The sequence below is a fragment of the Diadema setosum genome, chromosome 19 (genome assembly GCF_964275005.1).
Source record: "Diadema setosum chromosome 19, eeDiaSeto1, whole genome shotgun sequence".
Classification (NCBI taxonomy): Eukaryota; Metazoa; Echinodermata; class Echinoidea; order Diadematoida; family Diadematidae; genus Diadema; species Diadema setosum.
The window spans coordinates 4,093,030-4,110,538 of NC_092703.1; the positions used below are offsets into that span (position 1 = coordinate 4,093,030).

Sequence of the window (17,509 nt, forward strand, 5' to 3'; positions counted from 1 at the left end):
AACAATAGTTGTAATAAAATTGTTTCTAGACTAAACTGTCTACAGTTATGGTTTGATGAGAAACACAGTGATATCTCCCTATATATTTTAGGCTTTATTGCACATTTTTTATATAATAGGATGTCTTGTGATACAACTGACCTACACATATGCATCAAATGTGGTAACTCATTTTTTTTTTTTAAGATCGCTGCTCCCAAAGGTAAACTATACCTTTAATAGTTTGTTTGTTTCTTATCAATATTTGTCTTAGCTTGCTAATATGGAAACTGGAGTATAAAGAGAACAGAACATTATCATGGATTGGGCCAAAGGGGAAAAAAAACACACGATATGACTTATTGTACATTTGGTATGTTTTGTATTGTATATTTCACTCTCTCTCTCTCTCTCTCATGCAATGTATTCCTTTCTAGGGGGTAATATTACCCCCTTCCACCTCAAGCTTGTCACAGTACAATTCCTCCTCCCAATGGTTTCTGCAGGTCTTTGGCAATCAGACTCCTCAACATCGACGATTGGAGGGCGCTCCTAACCCACTCCACTCAAGAGGACCCTGCTAGACCCAACCTGAGAACCACGCCCATGAGGAAACTTATCCAGCGGATGCCAGGTAAACTTTGACAGGAAATAGTTTCTAAAGCAAATGTAACAAATACCATGTTGATTCCTCATCACAACAACAACATGGGTACGTTTTCAATGTTTGGTTGTTTGTTTGTTTGGTTTTTTTTTTTTTTTTTTGCCTGATTTGATAATTGACAAACTAAGGAAAATTCAGTGATTTTGTTCTATTTGTGGCCAAAAATATGAATTATTTGCATGCAGGAAAGACATTGGAACATTTTATTATCATGTTTATATAACTGTAAGCAAGACTCCGGTAATTTGAATTTTCTTGTGTAACATGATTTCTCGTATCTGCGAGATATCAATATTTGTGTTACATTTGCACTCCTATAAAAAAAAAAAATAAAAGTCAGAGCGATCGTTTCTGAGGAGCTTTAACAAAATGTAGCGAGGTTTTTGTAAGAGATGCCCATGGCGAGAAATGATTTCTGATTGAAATAATTCCGTGTAAGATATCAATTCTAAAATAACTAAGTCTTTGATTCAGAATAGATTTTAAGGTATATGCGATCTAAATGATCTAAGGCTACAGGTTATAGGGATGATAGTATTGATTGATGTGGGGATTCAGATGTACCAGATTACTAGAAACCAAATAATTATATGAAATATTAAAGCGTATGCAATTCTAAGCGGAATTCAAAGTTTGAGATATAATAAAACAAAGGTTGTAATAAAATGTGGGACCCACAATATATATATATATATATATATATATATATATATATATATATATATTATAATTAAGCCATTCCAAAACCGATTTTTGTCAAATAAGCTTTTAGTTCCTATTATGATTGTATGCTCTTTAACCCTATATCGCCATCAGGGCTATTTCTTGGCCCACATAAGATCTCGGTCGTCGATCGCGCGATTATGTCGAAAATCGGCATGCCGGTTGTCCATCACGTGATCTCTAAAAATGAATCAGTAATTTCTACCAAAACTTGGTCATTTTCTCTTGAATATGCTACTTATGCTAATTTATGCATATCTCTTTGTCATGTTTGTGTGTGCATCAGATGTTGAGCTCTTAATTCCTAAACAATAGTAGTGAACTAATATTTTCTGTAAATATTCTTTGTAGTATCACTGATAGATTTATATGAAAAATGAATCCCTTTTTCAACCACAGCTATTCTATCCCTCGCAGCCATCTTAAAGTATCATTTACGGCCGAAAGCTTCAGCTCGAACTGTCTAGATGACGTATGATTTTGTTTATGTAGAAAAAAAAACCCAAGATTCCAAAATACCTTTGTAATAAATTGGGAAGAGAATACTTGGAGTGTATAGTTAAGACAATTTTTCAAGCGATGACGACTTGCAATCACGGTGTTAAAATTAAATATAAATACTTCGCTACAGCGTTTAGACCTATATATCTTACTACTCTGCAATGAAACGAAATTCGACTGATTTTATGCAAATCGATGTTGCAGTGGCGTGCAAGTTCGTACTGGATCGCTGCATCTCCGCTGTACAGAGCACGACGAACACGGGCAAAATGGACATCAAGTTCGACTACGAGCTCCTAGAAGACTGGTTCTCTCCCTGGATGAAGGACCCTAACACGGGATCGGGAGGAAATGGTATTCAAGCATCCCTCCTCTACACACCCACACATACTTCTTTTTCAAATAATGATATGTATTCACTTCCAATCAAATAATACAAAATACATAAATTCTCTTTGGTATTACTGTACCAGCATAAGGGAATAATTCTTTTAAGGGAAACCCAAACCCAAAGAGAAATGTGGATTGAGTGAAAGCAGCAACATTAGTAGAACATAATCAGTGAAAGTTTCAGGAAAATCGGACAATCGATGGAAACTTATGAATTGTTAAATTTTGGGTGTTGGAACCGCTTGATGAGGAGACTACTAGAGATTATGACATATGTGTGGACAACAGTATGAAGAAAATATAAAGGGAATTCCACAAAAATTCTTTTTTTAATGAAAATCACACATTCCATTAACTTGATACTGACATAATATGTGAAAGGTAACAATTATTCCCTCTGCTTTCTGAAAGCGGTTTTAATAGTCAAGTGCTCTTTCATTATGCTAGAAAAGTGAATTTTGGTGGAATTTTCTTTATATTATATTGTATCATATAAATATAATTATAATATATTGTATCATATATATTATTGTATTATTTATTGTATTGTATTAAATTGTATTACTCATATTACAATGTGCGTGTGTGTGTGTGTGTGTGCGCGCGCGCGCACACATACACACACACACACACACACACATCTTCCGGTTACTAGTACTATTGTCGTAACTGCAGACAATCCACCGCTAAAGAAACTAATTACCGGAGTTCGCCTTTCATCAGTTATTATTTTCTTTTGAAGCCAATGGCTGAATTCTCTGCAGTAGGCCTAAGAGATTCAATAGAAAATTAAATGAAAACTGTTAAACTGATTAATCAATAATGCAAATTGCATTTTATATATGAGTAATGGGATGTACGAGAAGTCAGCACCCTCCACTCCCTCTTGTTCTCGTAACAGCTTTACGTCATTCATTATAAAAAGAGAACTTATATCTCTCAATTTTTCACAGTAGTCATCAGCTTTCAAATAAGGAGACTGCGCGCGGAACGGCCTCTCATGGTACACAAATTCAGCCAGTGGTTAAAGCGCAGCCAGTGGATAAAATCTCTATAGCCTCCCATTATTCATTTAAAAAAAAACCCAAGAAATAAAGTTAATTTCAACATTTTTCACTCACGTCTAATAATGGACTGATCCCTTAAGGTGAAAGCGATTGCGGACTTCATATCAAATACATTTTGGAATGTTTGTATAGTGTTATGCAGTACAGGTTAAGACATGTGTATCTAATCTTTTCTTTACATGAACTGTATTATCATATTATCTGGTCGCCAGTCAGCACACAAGCAACCAGAGGTCCGGATGGAAATGTCTATATGGCGATGACTCCATCGAACAGCACCCCTGCAAACACTGTGAGTAGGTTATTTAACTCGTCACTACTTACGGAACCAAAGTGTAATATGTCACGATAGGCACAGAGGGAGAGGGAGTGACAATACAAGTTCATACATAATCTTAAAACACTAATTGGTTCTGAAAAAAATCAGACACATCGGCCCCGATATCTGGAACTTGCTTCCTTGTCATATTATTCAAAATTTAAAGTCCATATGTACTCTTTTAAGAAAGCTGTAAAAACAATGTTGCTTTCTGCTTGGATACAGTGATTTTGTCGTGTCTTTGTAAGTGAACTGTACATGAAATTCGTTATAGTATTGGTGGGCATGAGGATTGGGCTTTTAACTTTTTGCAAGATACCAAGAAACCACTTATGAAATCATACAGAACATACCATTCTAAGAGGAATACAAAGGTTTATTAGATGAAAATCGATTTTGAAATGGCTGAGACATCCAAAAAAAAAAACAAAAAAAAGCAAAACAGAGCGATCCTAATAAAAGGTGGGTCCCACCTTTTATTAGGTTTGCTAAGTTTTGGATATCTCGGCCATTTCAAAACCAATTTTCATCAAATAAACATTGAATCCCTCTTGGAATTACACGCACTTTCATATTTCATAGGAGGTTTCTCATTATCTCACCAAAAAAGGTTAGAAACCTGAAGCTAGGTTTCAACCAAACACTGTACCATCCCTCTAAAATATCGCCGCACTTTTAATCTCTTACGTAGATTCAAGGTATCTGATACTGACCTGGCATTATACAAAGCTGTTTATCTGTACCTGGGTGAGAAAATATTTTGGCATCTCATCTAAAACTATATTTTTCCTATAAACTCTTGGTGGGATTTAACCTAATTGACGTTATTTCTCCATTCCTCCTTGAAAACACATGTGTGATTTACCCCTCCAGACACCAGACACCAACTTATACCAGATACCAGAATAGATACCAGATACAAACTATACTTTTCCTATAAATTCTGGGTGGGATTTAACTTAATTGACGTAATTTCTTCATTCCTCCTTGAAAACACATGTGTGATTTACCCCTCCAGACACCAGATACCAACTTCACAGCAGAGGGAACCCTCAAAGAGACAGCCAAACTCTACGTTGCCGACGACGAAGTCCGTCAGGAAAATCACCCCCTGAAACTCATGGTGAAAACAATCTTTCATTTTCATTTTAGTTATAGTTAATAGCAATCATACTTTGATGTATTATTCCCGTCCTCCTCAGAGTGCAGCTGCAGATTAAACGACATCGCTAAATCATGATTGACGAAGTCGTTATAAAGACTGCGGTAGTAGGCCTACATATCTCTTTTTCTAGTAAGCCCTTAGAATAGTGTAAGTCGTACAAGTACAGTGGACTCCAGTTATAACGAAGTCCGCGGGACCGGCCGTTTTCTCTCGTTATATCGAAATTTTGTTAGAACCGAACAAACAAACAATAAAATGCAGGGCGGATACTGTTGCTGCCTGATAGTTTAGTTCGCTGTAACCGGAATTTCGTTATAACCGTGTTTGTTATAACGGGAGTGCGCGGTAGTAGTATGATATAGCAGCTGCAACTGATTGACAAATTGCCCTACATCGACGTAAATAAGCACTGAATTGATCAGTGTTTTAGTAGTAGCCATGATGATTCCCATCTCGACGGAAGGATTTCATGAACTTGGATGTAGCAGCTATTGCTTCAGCCAGGAGATTGGGCAGTGTTAGAGCTGCCAAGTTTCAAAAATTCTGCAGGGGGCTTCATGACAACTTCCACATAATTGTCCTGTCTAGATGATAGAATTTATGAAATCTCTCTGATTTAGGAATAATTTTTCCACTGAGATGCATGTATTTCATAGGTTTCTCCCTGATGACTCTTGGTTTCCCCGGATTTGGATGGGCGAATGTTGGCAGCCCCGTTGTAGTAGCAGTAGCAGAAACAGGCGGAAAGATACTTGCAGTGGTTGCTGGTCACGTCGAAATGAATTGAGTATCTGTGATAATGTACATGCAAAATTATGACTCTGTCTTAGTAGACGATTCAGTTGATGACCGTCAGTTTCTGAGTAAAATAAGCGAAGAAAGCGGAGGGATTAGGTCACTAATCATACATATACAAGAAAGTAGAGCGCCATTAGTACAAAACAGATGTATAACTTCCATGGAGGGGATATGAAATATAGGTGGGTAAGTTCTATACCCGAGATGGATGGTCAAAGCAGAATGAAGAAGAAAAGCAGGAATAGACGCAAGATGGAAGGTTTTAGGGCAATGTCTGAGATGTGGTTCCTTTGAAGAGTGCGAAGGGGAGAAGATATCGATCCTGAAGATTACACGCTAAGAGCAAGAAAGCTTCATCTGACACATCGGCAGGTATAGAAGGACTTGAAGAAAAAAAATTCACACAGGGACACATATCAAAAGAAGAAACAGGAAGGGAACTTTGACGGCGGATACGGGAGAAGACGCGACCAAAGTACATCTTTAGTGTCTCAGGTTAATATAAATACATGTAAAGCTATAATAGTTTCCCAACGTTTCTAGCAGCATAGTGTATGTGAATGTAGCGAGAGGGAAGGGGCTGATTATAAAAAGCTGAAGAAAGTTTGGAAATCATAATAGTAATAGCAGATGGATCTGTGTCCTTTCTCGTTTATCACTCTCTATTTACATCTCATTCGCCAACGGCAGATCGGATCGCCAAGCGAGGAGCTCCTCAAACACCCAGTTATCAAGGGCCTCTTCGCCTACAAGTGGCGCAGGTTGGGCCAGCTCACCTTCTATTTCCATCTGCTCTTCTACATTACCTACTTGATCCTACTCTCTGGACACCTCATGGTGTTTCCGCCCACTTACTTCATCAATCGGTACACCGCCAACGGGGTGAAAAACTACACGTGGCTTGCTGACGGCGAGACCCGCTGGGAAACTGACGCCGACGACACGGCATTCGTTGTGCTAGGCAAAGTGGGTGGGTGGATCGTGTTGCTTCAAGCCATCTTCAGCATGTTCTTTTCGGTAAGGCAAAAATCGAAACACATTTTCCCAAAGATGGGTTTATATTGGGAAATGAAATTGTATTTGCTGGCATTATTGATATTGATATATTCACTCATTTATGTCATATTGATATTTTCATTTAGATTCTTAAAAATGCAAAAGTTCCCTCGTTAGGGAATAACGCACATTTCGAGCAAGAGCTGAGATAATGCGATTCAGTCATTCACTTTTCTGGGAATGTTGATTTTTTACTTGTCTGATAATACATGATCCCCCTCGTGTGTGTGTGTGTTGGGGGGGGGGGGATACACTCCCCCCTCCCTCCCCCTCCCTCCACCTTCTCGGTCACCTCGCTCCCTCGCATATAGATCTTCCAATCGACCCCTCCCCGCTCCCCGTCGTGAAAACGAATGGCCGCCTTTTGACTCCATGGCAATTGATCCTTACTTTTTCCCCCCTTAAATTCTTGCTCCAGATCTACCAGGCGTACCTTTTGCGCACAACCGTCTTCACCCCGAGCGGTTTATGGAACGCCTTCCTCGACTTGGTTCCAAATATTCTTTGCATTCTGCTGGTCCTTCCGCTGGGCGATTTGAAATACATGCAAGGCGTTCCCTTCAAGCCGGTAAGTTAGGGGATCAGCCATCGATCCGGCGTTTTTACAAGACCTTGGTGTCCTTTCGATGAAGATCCGTGGTCATAGTCCCGGATCGTAGGATAACGACAAGTAGATGATTTTACATATACAGTGATTATGAAATGAAGAAATAAACTGGTAATGCATTTTATTTTTGCCATTTTTTTTTTTTTTTTTGCCATGACGGTAGCAATACAAAGCCGTCATTGTCATTGTCAAGACTCCTGAAGAAGGCGGAGGCCGCTGAAAATGCCGAGTCGAATAGATTCATTCTTTGTTGGCAAAACCTCTCAGTTCTCATTTTTACCCTTCAAACATAAATTTGTAATTCCAGTATGTGTGCATATCTTAATTAGTTTTTTTTATTACCAATCATTGTCATACTTTGTAGTGTATTATGCTTAATATGATTGATTTTTCGATTTACTTTGTGTTATGTTGAAAGAAAAATGAGAATGAAATAAATATGATATGAAATGAAATGAAGGACATAGCCAGAAAGCTCAATAAAGGGGTTTGCGACACGTACAGCTATGTCCCCGGTGTATTAGATTTTGGTTTATAGTTTATTCATAGCTGATTCTAAATTGTTCACACATTTAAGGTAGAGTCTGATTGAGATTGCAGTTTCTAGCCTACATTGGTAAATATTTGTATTTCTCGTTTTACTTTATGCAATTCTCACTTTACTAGTCGAACTAGTTTCTTATGATCTTTAAGGTATGTATTATAGGAAGATAACGAACATGGATTAGCCCAGGACGTAAATAGGTTAGTAAGAGAGAAGACCGAAGCAATAACAATGCTGGAAGGAACACAGTGTACCACAGTGTGTTTACATCGTGTTTCACACTGTGGGACACTGTGTTCTTTCCAGCAGGTAAGTACATAGAAGGACTCTAGTGCGTCACTGTATTATAGTAAATGGGTTAGTCAAATACCGGTTAGTGATTGGCTAAGCACAGTCACATGATGGAGGTACATTCGTTATGTTCGCCCATTATTAGCGAACATTCTTGTAATGTTCTCCCATGGGAAAACATTTTCACGTAACAAATGACAGAAGGCCAAGGACCGCGCGGGCACAGTGAATTTGGCTCTGCGCGAGCGAGCGATCGAGTGCGTTGTGCTGGTGGTTCGGTTGACGTAGACGTATTTGACGTATTTGACGTGTCCATATAGCAGATGATGACTTTTGTTGTCTGTAACATGTACCAAACGTTCCACCCTCAGGGTTTGAAATGCTATTGAGGGAGGTTATAAGTCCCGAGACGAACAAACCCTTTGGGTGGAACATTCGGTATGTTCCCTCCCCCGCCAGTCATCATCTATAATGTTATCATCATTCCACAGGATTGGCAGTGGCAATGTGGAGCTTGGGCCATCTTCCTGGTGTGGATCAACCTCATCCTGCATTGCCGACGACTGGCCTTCGTCGGCATCTACGTCTTGATGTTCACGTGTGAGTTAATTACCATTATAAAATGGGCTTTAGAATCTCTGCAATCTGATTGGGCATTTCGATGCTTTGATTTTTACTGATCTACACAGAGCCATGCGTCTTGTAAAATCCGAACGCATGGGTCAAGTGTTGTATAGTGTTACAGGTGTACCGGATGCATGATGGGGGGAGGGGGGGGGGGGAGAGGAGAGGAAAGATTGTGTTTTCTGAATTTACGGGCCCATTTTATAACACGAATGGTGGACAGGACAGCGTAGATCGGTGAGGATTGGATGCTGTTGTTTAACTCTCGAACAGTCTAAAACCCACTCGCTGCGATCCTAAGTTAAACTCGCGCATCTAATTCTCACCGGTCCACTCCGATCAGCTCTGGTACAGAACTGCTGAACCTGTCCATGTTTTTTTTTTCCTTTAACCGTATGAATTTCTTTCTTCTTTTCAATTATAAGGAAACATGTGTGTGTTTTTCCACTGATCAAGATTTTCTTAAAAGTACGCAATGAAATATTTTCGTTCTCGGCGTCGCTGCAGGACGTTGTCACTGCGTTGCTTATCTGAGATGAAATACGATCAACTATAGGAAATGTAAAACATCACATGAACGTGTTGTTTCACGAAATTTTCAACGTCACTGAAATCATCTCGCAAATGCAAAGGAAACAGAAAGAGCTTACGGCAGGTCTTGTGACTACTCAATCCCTTGTGAGTGCCATCCTTCAATAAAATAGATTTTCCATCGCTGTTTGTCGAAAATGATCGAATAATTCTTGTAACACTTTGGGATTTCTGCAGAACCAAGTATAAAAGCACTTCTGGTAATTTGAGTTTGAATCTGTAACATAATTTCCTGTATTTGAGCACTGATATCTACCACTGATACCATTGGATGATGTTCTCTGTCAAAATGAGTTCAATTTGTTTTATCATCGTGTGCAGCTGTCTTCAAGACGTCGATCAAGTTCTTCTTGGTACTTCCGATGTTCCTCCTGGCCTTTACCTCTGTATTCTACTTGCTCCTGATGAATCAGGTACGGATATCAGGACGTCTGATACCCCTAGACCTGACCCTCGGGGGGGGGGGGGGGGTTGGCCTTCCAAAACACGTGACCGACAATGAATTACGTAATTTGACCCTCTCTGCACCCAAGACTTCCGAAAATGTGTATACTGCTTCGGGATTTTCTGCGCCAATCGGCACTCACAGCACACTTAGGAATAATCAGCCTTATTAGAGTTGAAGTTAACACCCTATATCTAGGAACTTTGTTTTTGGCCAAGGAGAAATCTCGAAATATTTTGTGTGTTTTTTTTTTCTCAAAATCGGACATAAAATATGAAAGTTGTGGAGGATTCAAGTTTCATATGTTTGGACGAATGCGTGATATTAGCAAATACCCAGAATCTATCTTAGGTATGGTGAAAATATCATCGTGACACACAGTATACCAGTGAGATGCACAGGGATTTTCAATTTCATTATCTGCCTTTGTGACATAGAGTAAAATAATTCAATAGCTTTCCTAGTTCGGGACCAATATTGTTCACTTTGTTTCTATTCTTTTATAGAACATACCTCCACATATTCTTTGCGGTGCTATTAGTAACCACCTTGTGATGTTCTGTTTGTTTTTTCCAGCCCCCCTTCAATAACTTCGTAGGCGCCGTTTTCAAAGTCTTTGCCATGACTACGGGGGAAATTGACTTCGGGTCCGTCTTTCACTCGTTGGACTACACTCATGAGACCGATGTGGCCGAGGATTTCGTTTCCATACTCTTCTACCCTGCTACTACGTACATACTGTTCACTATCTTCATCGTTGTCATGCCGATCTTGATCAGCAACCTCCTGGTGAGTCGCCTAAAACATTTCACTCTTCACTTCTCGGAGAACTATGCAAACTGTATTGATTTCTAATCTACTTATTCTCTTTGTTTTCTTACCCATAAATTTTGACTGCTTTTATACTCCTACAATGTACAATGAGAACAAGAAAGATATTTTATGTAGGCGTTACAAACGAGCCGCATTTATTATATAGGATGGCCCCAAAAGAATGGAACACCCAAGATCTTTAATTTCAGCAATATTGTTGCAAATATGTCATTATTTTGCATACTATTAGAAAGGTCATTCTTTTTCCAATAGAATGACACCAAGTTCTTTAATTTTGGTTAATGCGCTATGATTTTAGGACCATTTTTGTCAACCCTTGCAATTTTTAAAATGTGATCATTTTGCACTCTCAGAGATACCGAAATTAGCGAGATCTCGGCTTGCCATAGAACCAGTAGCGTTCAGAATGTGTGGAATGTGGGGCGGACGGTGTGATTATGATTTTATTGTCCGTCACCATTGTGATTTAGAGACGACCTGTTGGGCTCATTAGGCGTTTTCACATCAGCCCGATAAAAATCCAAGCTCGAGATATTTTTCGCTATCGCAAATTAGCGCGCTATTTCATTTCCTATTCACATCAGCTCGAACATTATCAAACAGCCCGCTAGTTTGCATTAATTATCCTGCTATTTCAGAAATGTCCCGAATTGGACTCGAGAAATTTTCTCAATCAATTAGTAATTAGCTGATGTGAAAACGCCTATGAGCCCAACAGGTCGTCTCATTCACAATAGGCGTTTTCACATCAGCCTGATAAAAATCCAAGCTCGAGATATTTTTCGCGATCGCAAATTAGCGCGCTATTTCATTTCCTATTCACATCAGCCCGAACATTATCAAATAGCGCGCTAGTTCGCATTGATTATCCTGCTATTTCGGAAATTTCCCGAGTTGGACTCGAGAAATTTTCTCGATCAATTAGCGCGCTAATTTGTATTTACATTATCAAATAGCGCGCTATTTCGTGATCGGGTTAATTTCCCAAGTGAGAAAATAGCGCGCTATTTCGAAACATCGGGCTGATGTGAAAACGCCTAGTGACAATCACACCGTCCGCCCCACATTCCACACATTCTGAACGCTAGTGGTTCTATGGCAAGCCGAGTTCTCGCTAATTTGGGTATCTCTGGGAGTGCAAAATGTCACATTTTGAAAATTGAAAGGGTGGACAAAATGGTCCTGAAATCATAACGCATTAACCAAAATTAAAGAACTTTGTGTCATTCTATTGGAAAAAGGAATGGCTTTTCAATAGTATGCAAAATAATGACATATTATATTGCAACAATATTGCTGAAATTAAAGATCATAGGTGTTCCGTTCTTTCTGGGTCACCCTGTATATCGACCATTTGAAGAACGAAATACAAGTACTAGTATATCAAACCTATAGTTTTCCCCCAGTCATGAACGTGATGACCCGATAGTGATCCACTTATTCAATGTCTTTGATGATTTGAACTGGTTCTTTGTCTACTCTGTGTTTACACAGTTTTCCACTCATATATTACGTTACATATTTGCATTTATTTCTGCAAAAACATTTCATTTTGGTATGCAAACTATTTCATTATTTTAAAATCCCTCCCCCTCCAAAAAAAGTACTCATTAAATGAAGTTAAACTTGTCAATCATGAAAGCAAGCTAAAAAAGTTAGATGAATACAACATGTCAGCAAAATCTGAATTCCTTTTCATTAGTACTATTTTGTATCATACAGAATAACCTCTACATGCATTTTTTTTAATGAAATTTCTTTCTGAAAAAAAAAGGCATTCTTCTCATTTGAATATACCTATTACATTAATCGAGGAATTTTCCGTTTCTCCTCCCCCCTCTCTCTCTTTCTCTCTTTATCTATCTATCTATCTATCTATTCTTGTACTAATGATGTACTTGTAGACCGGTCTGGCCGTTGGTGATGTAGGAGAAATCCAGACAAAAGCCGAGACGTACAGGTCCATTCTGAAGGTATGATCATAGTAGAATCTCTACCTTATCAGTTCATACTTTTACCAGTTTGGCTGTCTACTTATATTATATCCTACCCGTCGAGATCTTGTCAGTTCCCCATAAGATATCAGTCCTACCCGTGAGCCAGCTGAAGGTCGCGATGTCATTACATTCAATGTAACTTCAGTGCTAGCTCAGCACTTTGAATCTAGTGCAGCCAAGGAGACTCGGGTTAGCGAATATAGGAAAATGGCTTGCCGTTCTTCAGGGCTGCTAATTTGCTCAATCGGTAGCGCGTAGACCTACGTCGCGATTCTAAGGACCTCGGTTCGATTCCCGGGTATAATGAGCAATACTACCATCTCATCTCGTCCCGTCTCGTAAGAGGCAAAGCACTCTGTCCTTCGTATTAGACATAAAATGGAGCTCCCGTGTGTGAGAGAGTCACAACTCATGCATGCAAACGATCCCGCTTCATGTATTCATCGCACAGAGCAGGATGTTTTACTCGGTAAAGTTGTCCCGCCTTTAATACATCCAACTGGACCCCATAGAAGACCAGCTAATCCAGCTGAATATGGGCTATCCAGCTATTGTATCAGAGCAATGGAAATGAAACAAACAAAATTCTAGAATAGCATTTTGTACCTGAATGTTTAAGTGAATGAAATTTCTTTGTGAAAAAATTTTACGATTGAATATTCCCATTATTTTGATAAACCACCTTATGGTCCTGAAAGCTACTTTGGTACTTCCCCTATAAGAATTATATCTTTTGCAGACACGGACGTTTCTTGCTGATGCATAGTGCTCCACCTTCGCATTTTTACTGATGGCCAGGAAAGCAAATTGGAAAAACGACAAAACGTAAAATCATTTTAAATCATTAAAAATACTTCGGATTATCTGCAATTCATTATAATTCATTGCAATCTGATAATAGTGTGATTCTCAAAGCAAAATTCATTAGAATCGGTGACACAAATGTCATAGCCTGCTGTCTTGCAACCGTATGAAAATCAAATGATGATCTTTTCTGATTTTCTCCCAAACTACACTAATTTAAACGGAGCTCCAACACTGACAGTAATATCACTGCAAAGCAGTACCAATCATTACTGTCTATCCTCAATTAACCCGTTCCATACAGGAACTTGGTGGCATGTGTATTAAGTCTATGGAGATTTCAGAATTCAGTATCAAATAGGTTAACAGCCAAGGAAATTGTGTACTATGTTACTGATGTGCGATGTGCGTGGTTACAATAAATGTCCTCCATAACAACGTTTATTCATGTATACTGCCCTCCTCTCCCGGCAGGCTAACGATATGCTCGACTTCCAGCAGCGATTTCCCCCGTGGTTCTGGCGTAAGGCCGTGGTGAGTTGGGAGGTCATCCCACTGGCCAAGGATGCCAAGTGTTGGACTCGCGGACTCTACAAACTCATCGGCTTCAAAAAGAGCTACGACTATATCACGGAACTCTTGGACCTTGTCGAAAAGAAGGTAACCATGATGTTTCCTCTACCTCAATATTACCCCAACGACTACGTGTCTTTCTAAGGGCACTTTAATTATTGCGTTTGTTTGTTATCTTCACCAAGCGGATTCATTAGATGAAGAGGAAATCCTAAGTTTGGAACTTGCCCCCAAATCAATAAATTATGTTCTCGATGAATATTGCGTAGATTTGCGAAAAGAATAAAAAAAAAATGTATATGTGTTATTTTCTTCCCTCATGTAATCTACCCTTAATGCGGCAGTTTGCATTAAGGATGAAAAACAAAATAGATGATTTTCGCAGTTAGCCTGACAAAGCTATTATGTACCCTAACACTTCGGAAAGACATTTTTCCAACATATTTTTCCCAACAACGTTGCGATTTTGTTTACCTTAGTATCTAAGTTTTTTTGTTTTGGGGGCACATAAGCATACAAGTAGTCAGTCTTTATATGGTTGTGATTGTTGGACAATATAATGCGAAGATCTATAGAGGAAATTTGATGGCAGGGTGTGGGTTTTGGAAAGGTAGTTTGTACATTGTGTACTGATGAAAAAACCAATGACAACGCTTATGCCTTCTTGACTTTACAATAGGGAAGAGACAAATGAAATAAATAAGATACGTTTGCCTTGAGATGAAATGGAAAAAACAAACAAACAAACGTTGAAACAATGGCAAGAAAAATTCGAGGCAAGCAATGCAGAAGAAAACAATGCCTCACATGATACTTTTAGCAGGTTTAGCGCCTAACAGGCAACACACAACCAGCTTAGTCAAACATTCAAAAATGAAGAAAGTCGACTTGTAAGATTAAAAGGGATGGTACAGTATTGGTGGAGATGAGAATTGGACTTTTAACTTTTTGCGAGATACCAAGAAAACACTTATGATACAGTACAGAGCATACTATTTTAAGAGGAATTTAAAGACTATTTGATGAAAATCGGGTTTGGAATGACTGAAACATCCAAAAAACAAAGTAAAACAAAGCGATTGTAATAAAGTGTGAGTTCCACACTTTATTAGAATTGCTCTTTTTGGATATCTCAGCCATTTCAAACCAATTTTCATCAAATAAACGTTGAATTCCTCATAGAATTACATGCTCTTTCATATTTCATAACAGTTTTCTCATTATCTCACAAAAAATATGTTAGAAACCTGAAATTAGGTCTCAACCAAAACTATACAATCCCTTTAAGGGCCATGACCATTTACTTGTGTTACAAACGTCATTCTAGATGGCAATGGGTTGCATGTGGACACGTTCTTTCGGAGACCAGCATCAGAGCATGTTTCATTACGTTCCGTCTAAGCAATGAGTCCACGTCCCTGATTTAAAACTCCCTCTAAGACTGTGCAGTATGATTCATGCATTAAAAAAAAAAAAAAAAAAAACGACATCCAGTCCAATGGGGCTATCTGACACACACCTCTGGACGTTTTGTTCGAGCTCCACAGAAACAATTGCACATCTGTTTTGGGAATGTGACGCTACCCAAAGGTTTATTGCTCAAATACAAGAAATTATGTTACAGAATAAAACGCAAGTTACTAAAAGTTCCTTTATACTTGGTTCGACAGAAATTACAAAATGTGACAACGTGGTTTATTTCTACGCAAAGTACTTCATATTTTCTGTAAGCAATTAAAAGAAATCGTTACATTTTAGCCAATTTTGTCAATCTTTAAAGCAAGCAAAGAAAGTAGACGAATATAATATGTCTGAGAGAACTAAAGGGTTTTATCTAACATTAATTGGAATCACATTTACATTATTTGTTTTGCATTCGCCTATCAAATTTGGATCATTTGTCTTTATATACTCTATGTGACATTTATTTTGTACCTGAATGTTAATATGAATAAAATTTCTTTGGGAAAAAAAGACATCCAATGCCTCTTATTGCACAAAATGGAATTGGAGGAATATTTGCCTCTAGTGACGTAACAACTCAGCATCATTTTTGTTATCACTGACATACAACTTTGTCTAAACAGCTATGAAATACATGTGATCGTAATAAGATACATGCACCTTTGATTCCGTGGAGCAGGGCTACGTTGAGGTTAAATCGTCGACTGACATGAAATTGGATGACATCATCAATCGTGTCTTCTTCATGGACTCCAAGATCGACGTCTTTATCGCCAACTCGATGCAAGGATCCCCGTCGAGCAGCGGCGCGAAGACGGAAAAGAAGAAGCAGGATGACAAGCTGCACGATCTCCAGAAAGATATCAAGCGACTGACGCTGCAGGCCAAACAGCTGAATATGTTTGTCGAGAATCTCCAGCGCATGGGAATGTTGGGGAGATAAGTCACATACTCTGTATTATCGAGAGCAGTTGGATATAATAGGAATGACACTTCGTTATGTCACTTCACCAGCAATCTGACAGTCCAAACATCCAATTTCTCCGTGTAATTGGCAACGTAAAACTATCACAAGGATTAATTTGACATTACATTTGCAAGGAATCTAAGTAAGGATTTTTTTTTTCTTTTCTGATGCTCTATGTATAGTCAATTACACGTAGTGAACCGATTTGCGTGCATCAATTAGAATCGTCAGTCTTATAAATACGTGAATTTACACTTTGTTGTTGTGATATAATTTGAGGGAAAATAGCGGTATTTGAAATACATTTCTGTACACCTATGACACATTCAAAGAGGGAATGGTTTTGTTCTTCGCAGGCTCATTGGAGGTTCATAACTTTGTTTTGAATGTGATTTCATTATCATCATTATTTTTGTTGTTGTTGTTGAATGCCTACGAGAAGCATCATAAACAATTTCTGTGTGAAAGGGGAAAAAGGAGACCCTCAATAAAAAAAAAAACCAACAACAAACGCCAAACCTCCGCCCCAAAGTAGAAAAATAATTTTGCACAGAAATAAACGCGGCTTCAAGCGTTCCGTACAATTTTGACCCACATAGCCCGTGGCAGAGTTACGAACATGAAGGCCTACCTTAATTTCACTCTACAAAAACCACGGTGTTTTGATAGCGTACGTTCCTTTGTAGGCCTAAATACAGTCCGACCTCTCCTATCCTGCATGTATGGGCTGGCGCTAATCTAGATAAGGAATTTAGCCGAATATATGGGAGACTCAATGTTGAATACACGCAGCTGCCAAAGGACGATCGCGTGTACCGTTCCCTGATGTAATGAAAAAAAAAAAATCTGTGCATGTTCTTGCTGTGATTTTGGGGGAATGCATTTCTGAATGCATGTTACTTAGACGAAAATTCGATATAAAAATGTGTGTTATTAATTACGTTGAAAATGATATGTAATTCATGTTAGTTTGTGTAGGAATTTTGTTTGAGTTTCAAATCTCCTTTTTCCCGAAATCATTAGATTGAAAAAAAAAAAAAAAAAAAATCACGGCGAAATTGCATCCGGATAATAGAGAGATCCAGATAAAGGGAGGCCCGATAGGA

General features: G+C 38.6%; 1 protein-coding gene across 1 annotated transcript in view; it reads left to right on the plus strand.

The window, feature by feature from the left end:
- LOC140242908 (transient receptor potential cation channel subfamily A member 1 homolog) overlaps nucleotides 1–16,379 on the plus strand; it is a 31,388-nt gene extending 15,009 nt beyond the window's left edge. The window contains exons 13-25 of the mRNA XM_072322655.1: nucleotides 486–613; nucleotides 2,072–2,221; nucleotides 3,537–3,616; nucleotides 4,662–4,766; nucleotides 6,297–6,623; nucleotides 7,081–7,230; nucleotides 8,120–8,122; nucleotides 8,596–8,704; nucleotides 9,641–9,732; nucleotides 10,341–10,553; nucleotides 12,503–12,571; nucleotides 13,874–14,059; nucleotides 16,116–16,379. Of these exons, the coding sequence (XP_072178756.1) occupies nucleotides 486–613; nucleotides 2,072–2,221; nucleotides 3,537–3,616; nucleotides 4,662–4,766; nucleotides 6,297–6,623; nucleotides 7,081–7,230; nucleotides 8,120–8,122; nucleotides 8,596–8,704; nucleotides 9,641–9,732; nucleotides 10,341–10,553; nucleotides 12,503–12,571; nucleotides 13,874–14,059; nucleotides 16,116–16,379 (1,876 nt within the window). The remainder of the gene's footprint in view (nucleotides 1–485; nucleotides 614–2,071; nucleotides 2,222–3,536; nucleotides 3,617–4,661; nucleotides 4,767–6,296; nucleotides 6,624–7,080; nucleotides 7,231–8,119; nucleotides 8,123–8,595; nucleotides 8,705–9,640; nucleotides 9,733–10,340; nucleotides 10,554–12,502; nucleotides 12,572–13,873; nucleotides 14,060–16,115) is intronic.
- Nucleotides 16,380–17,509: the final 1,130 nt, after the last annotated feature.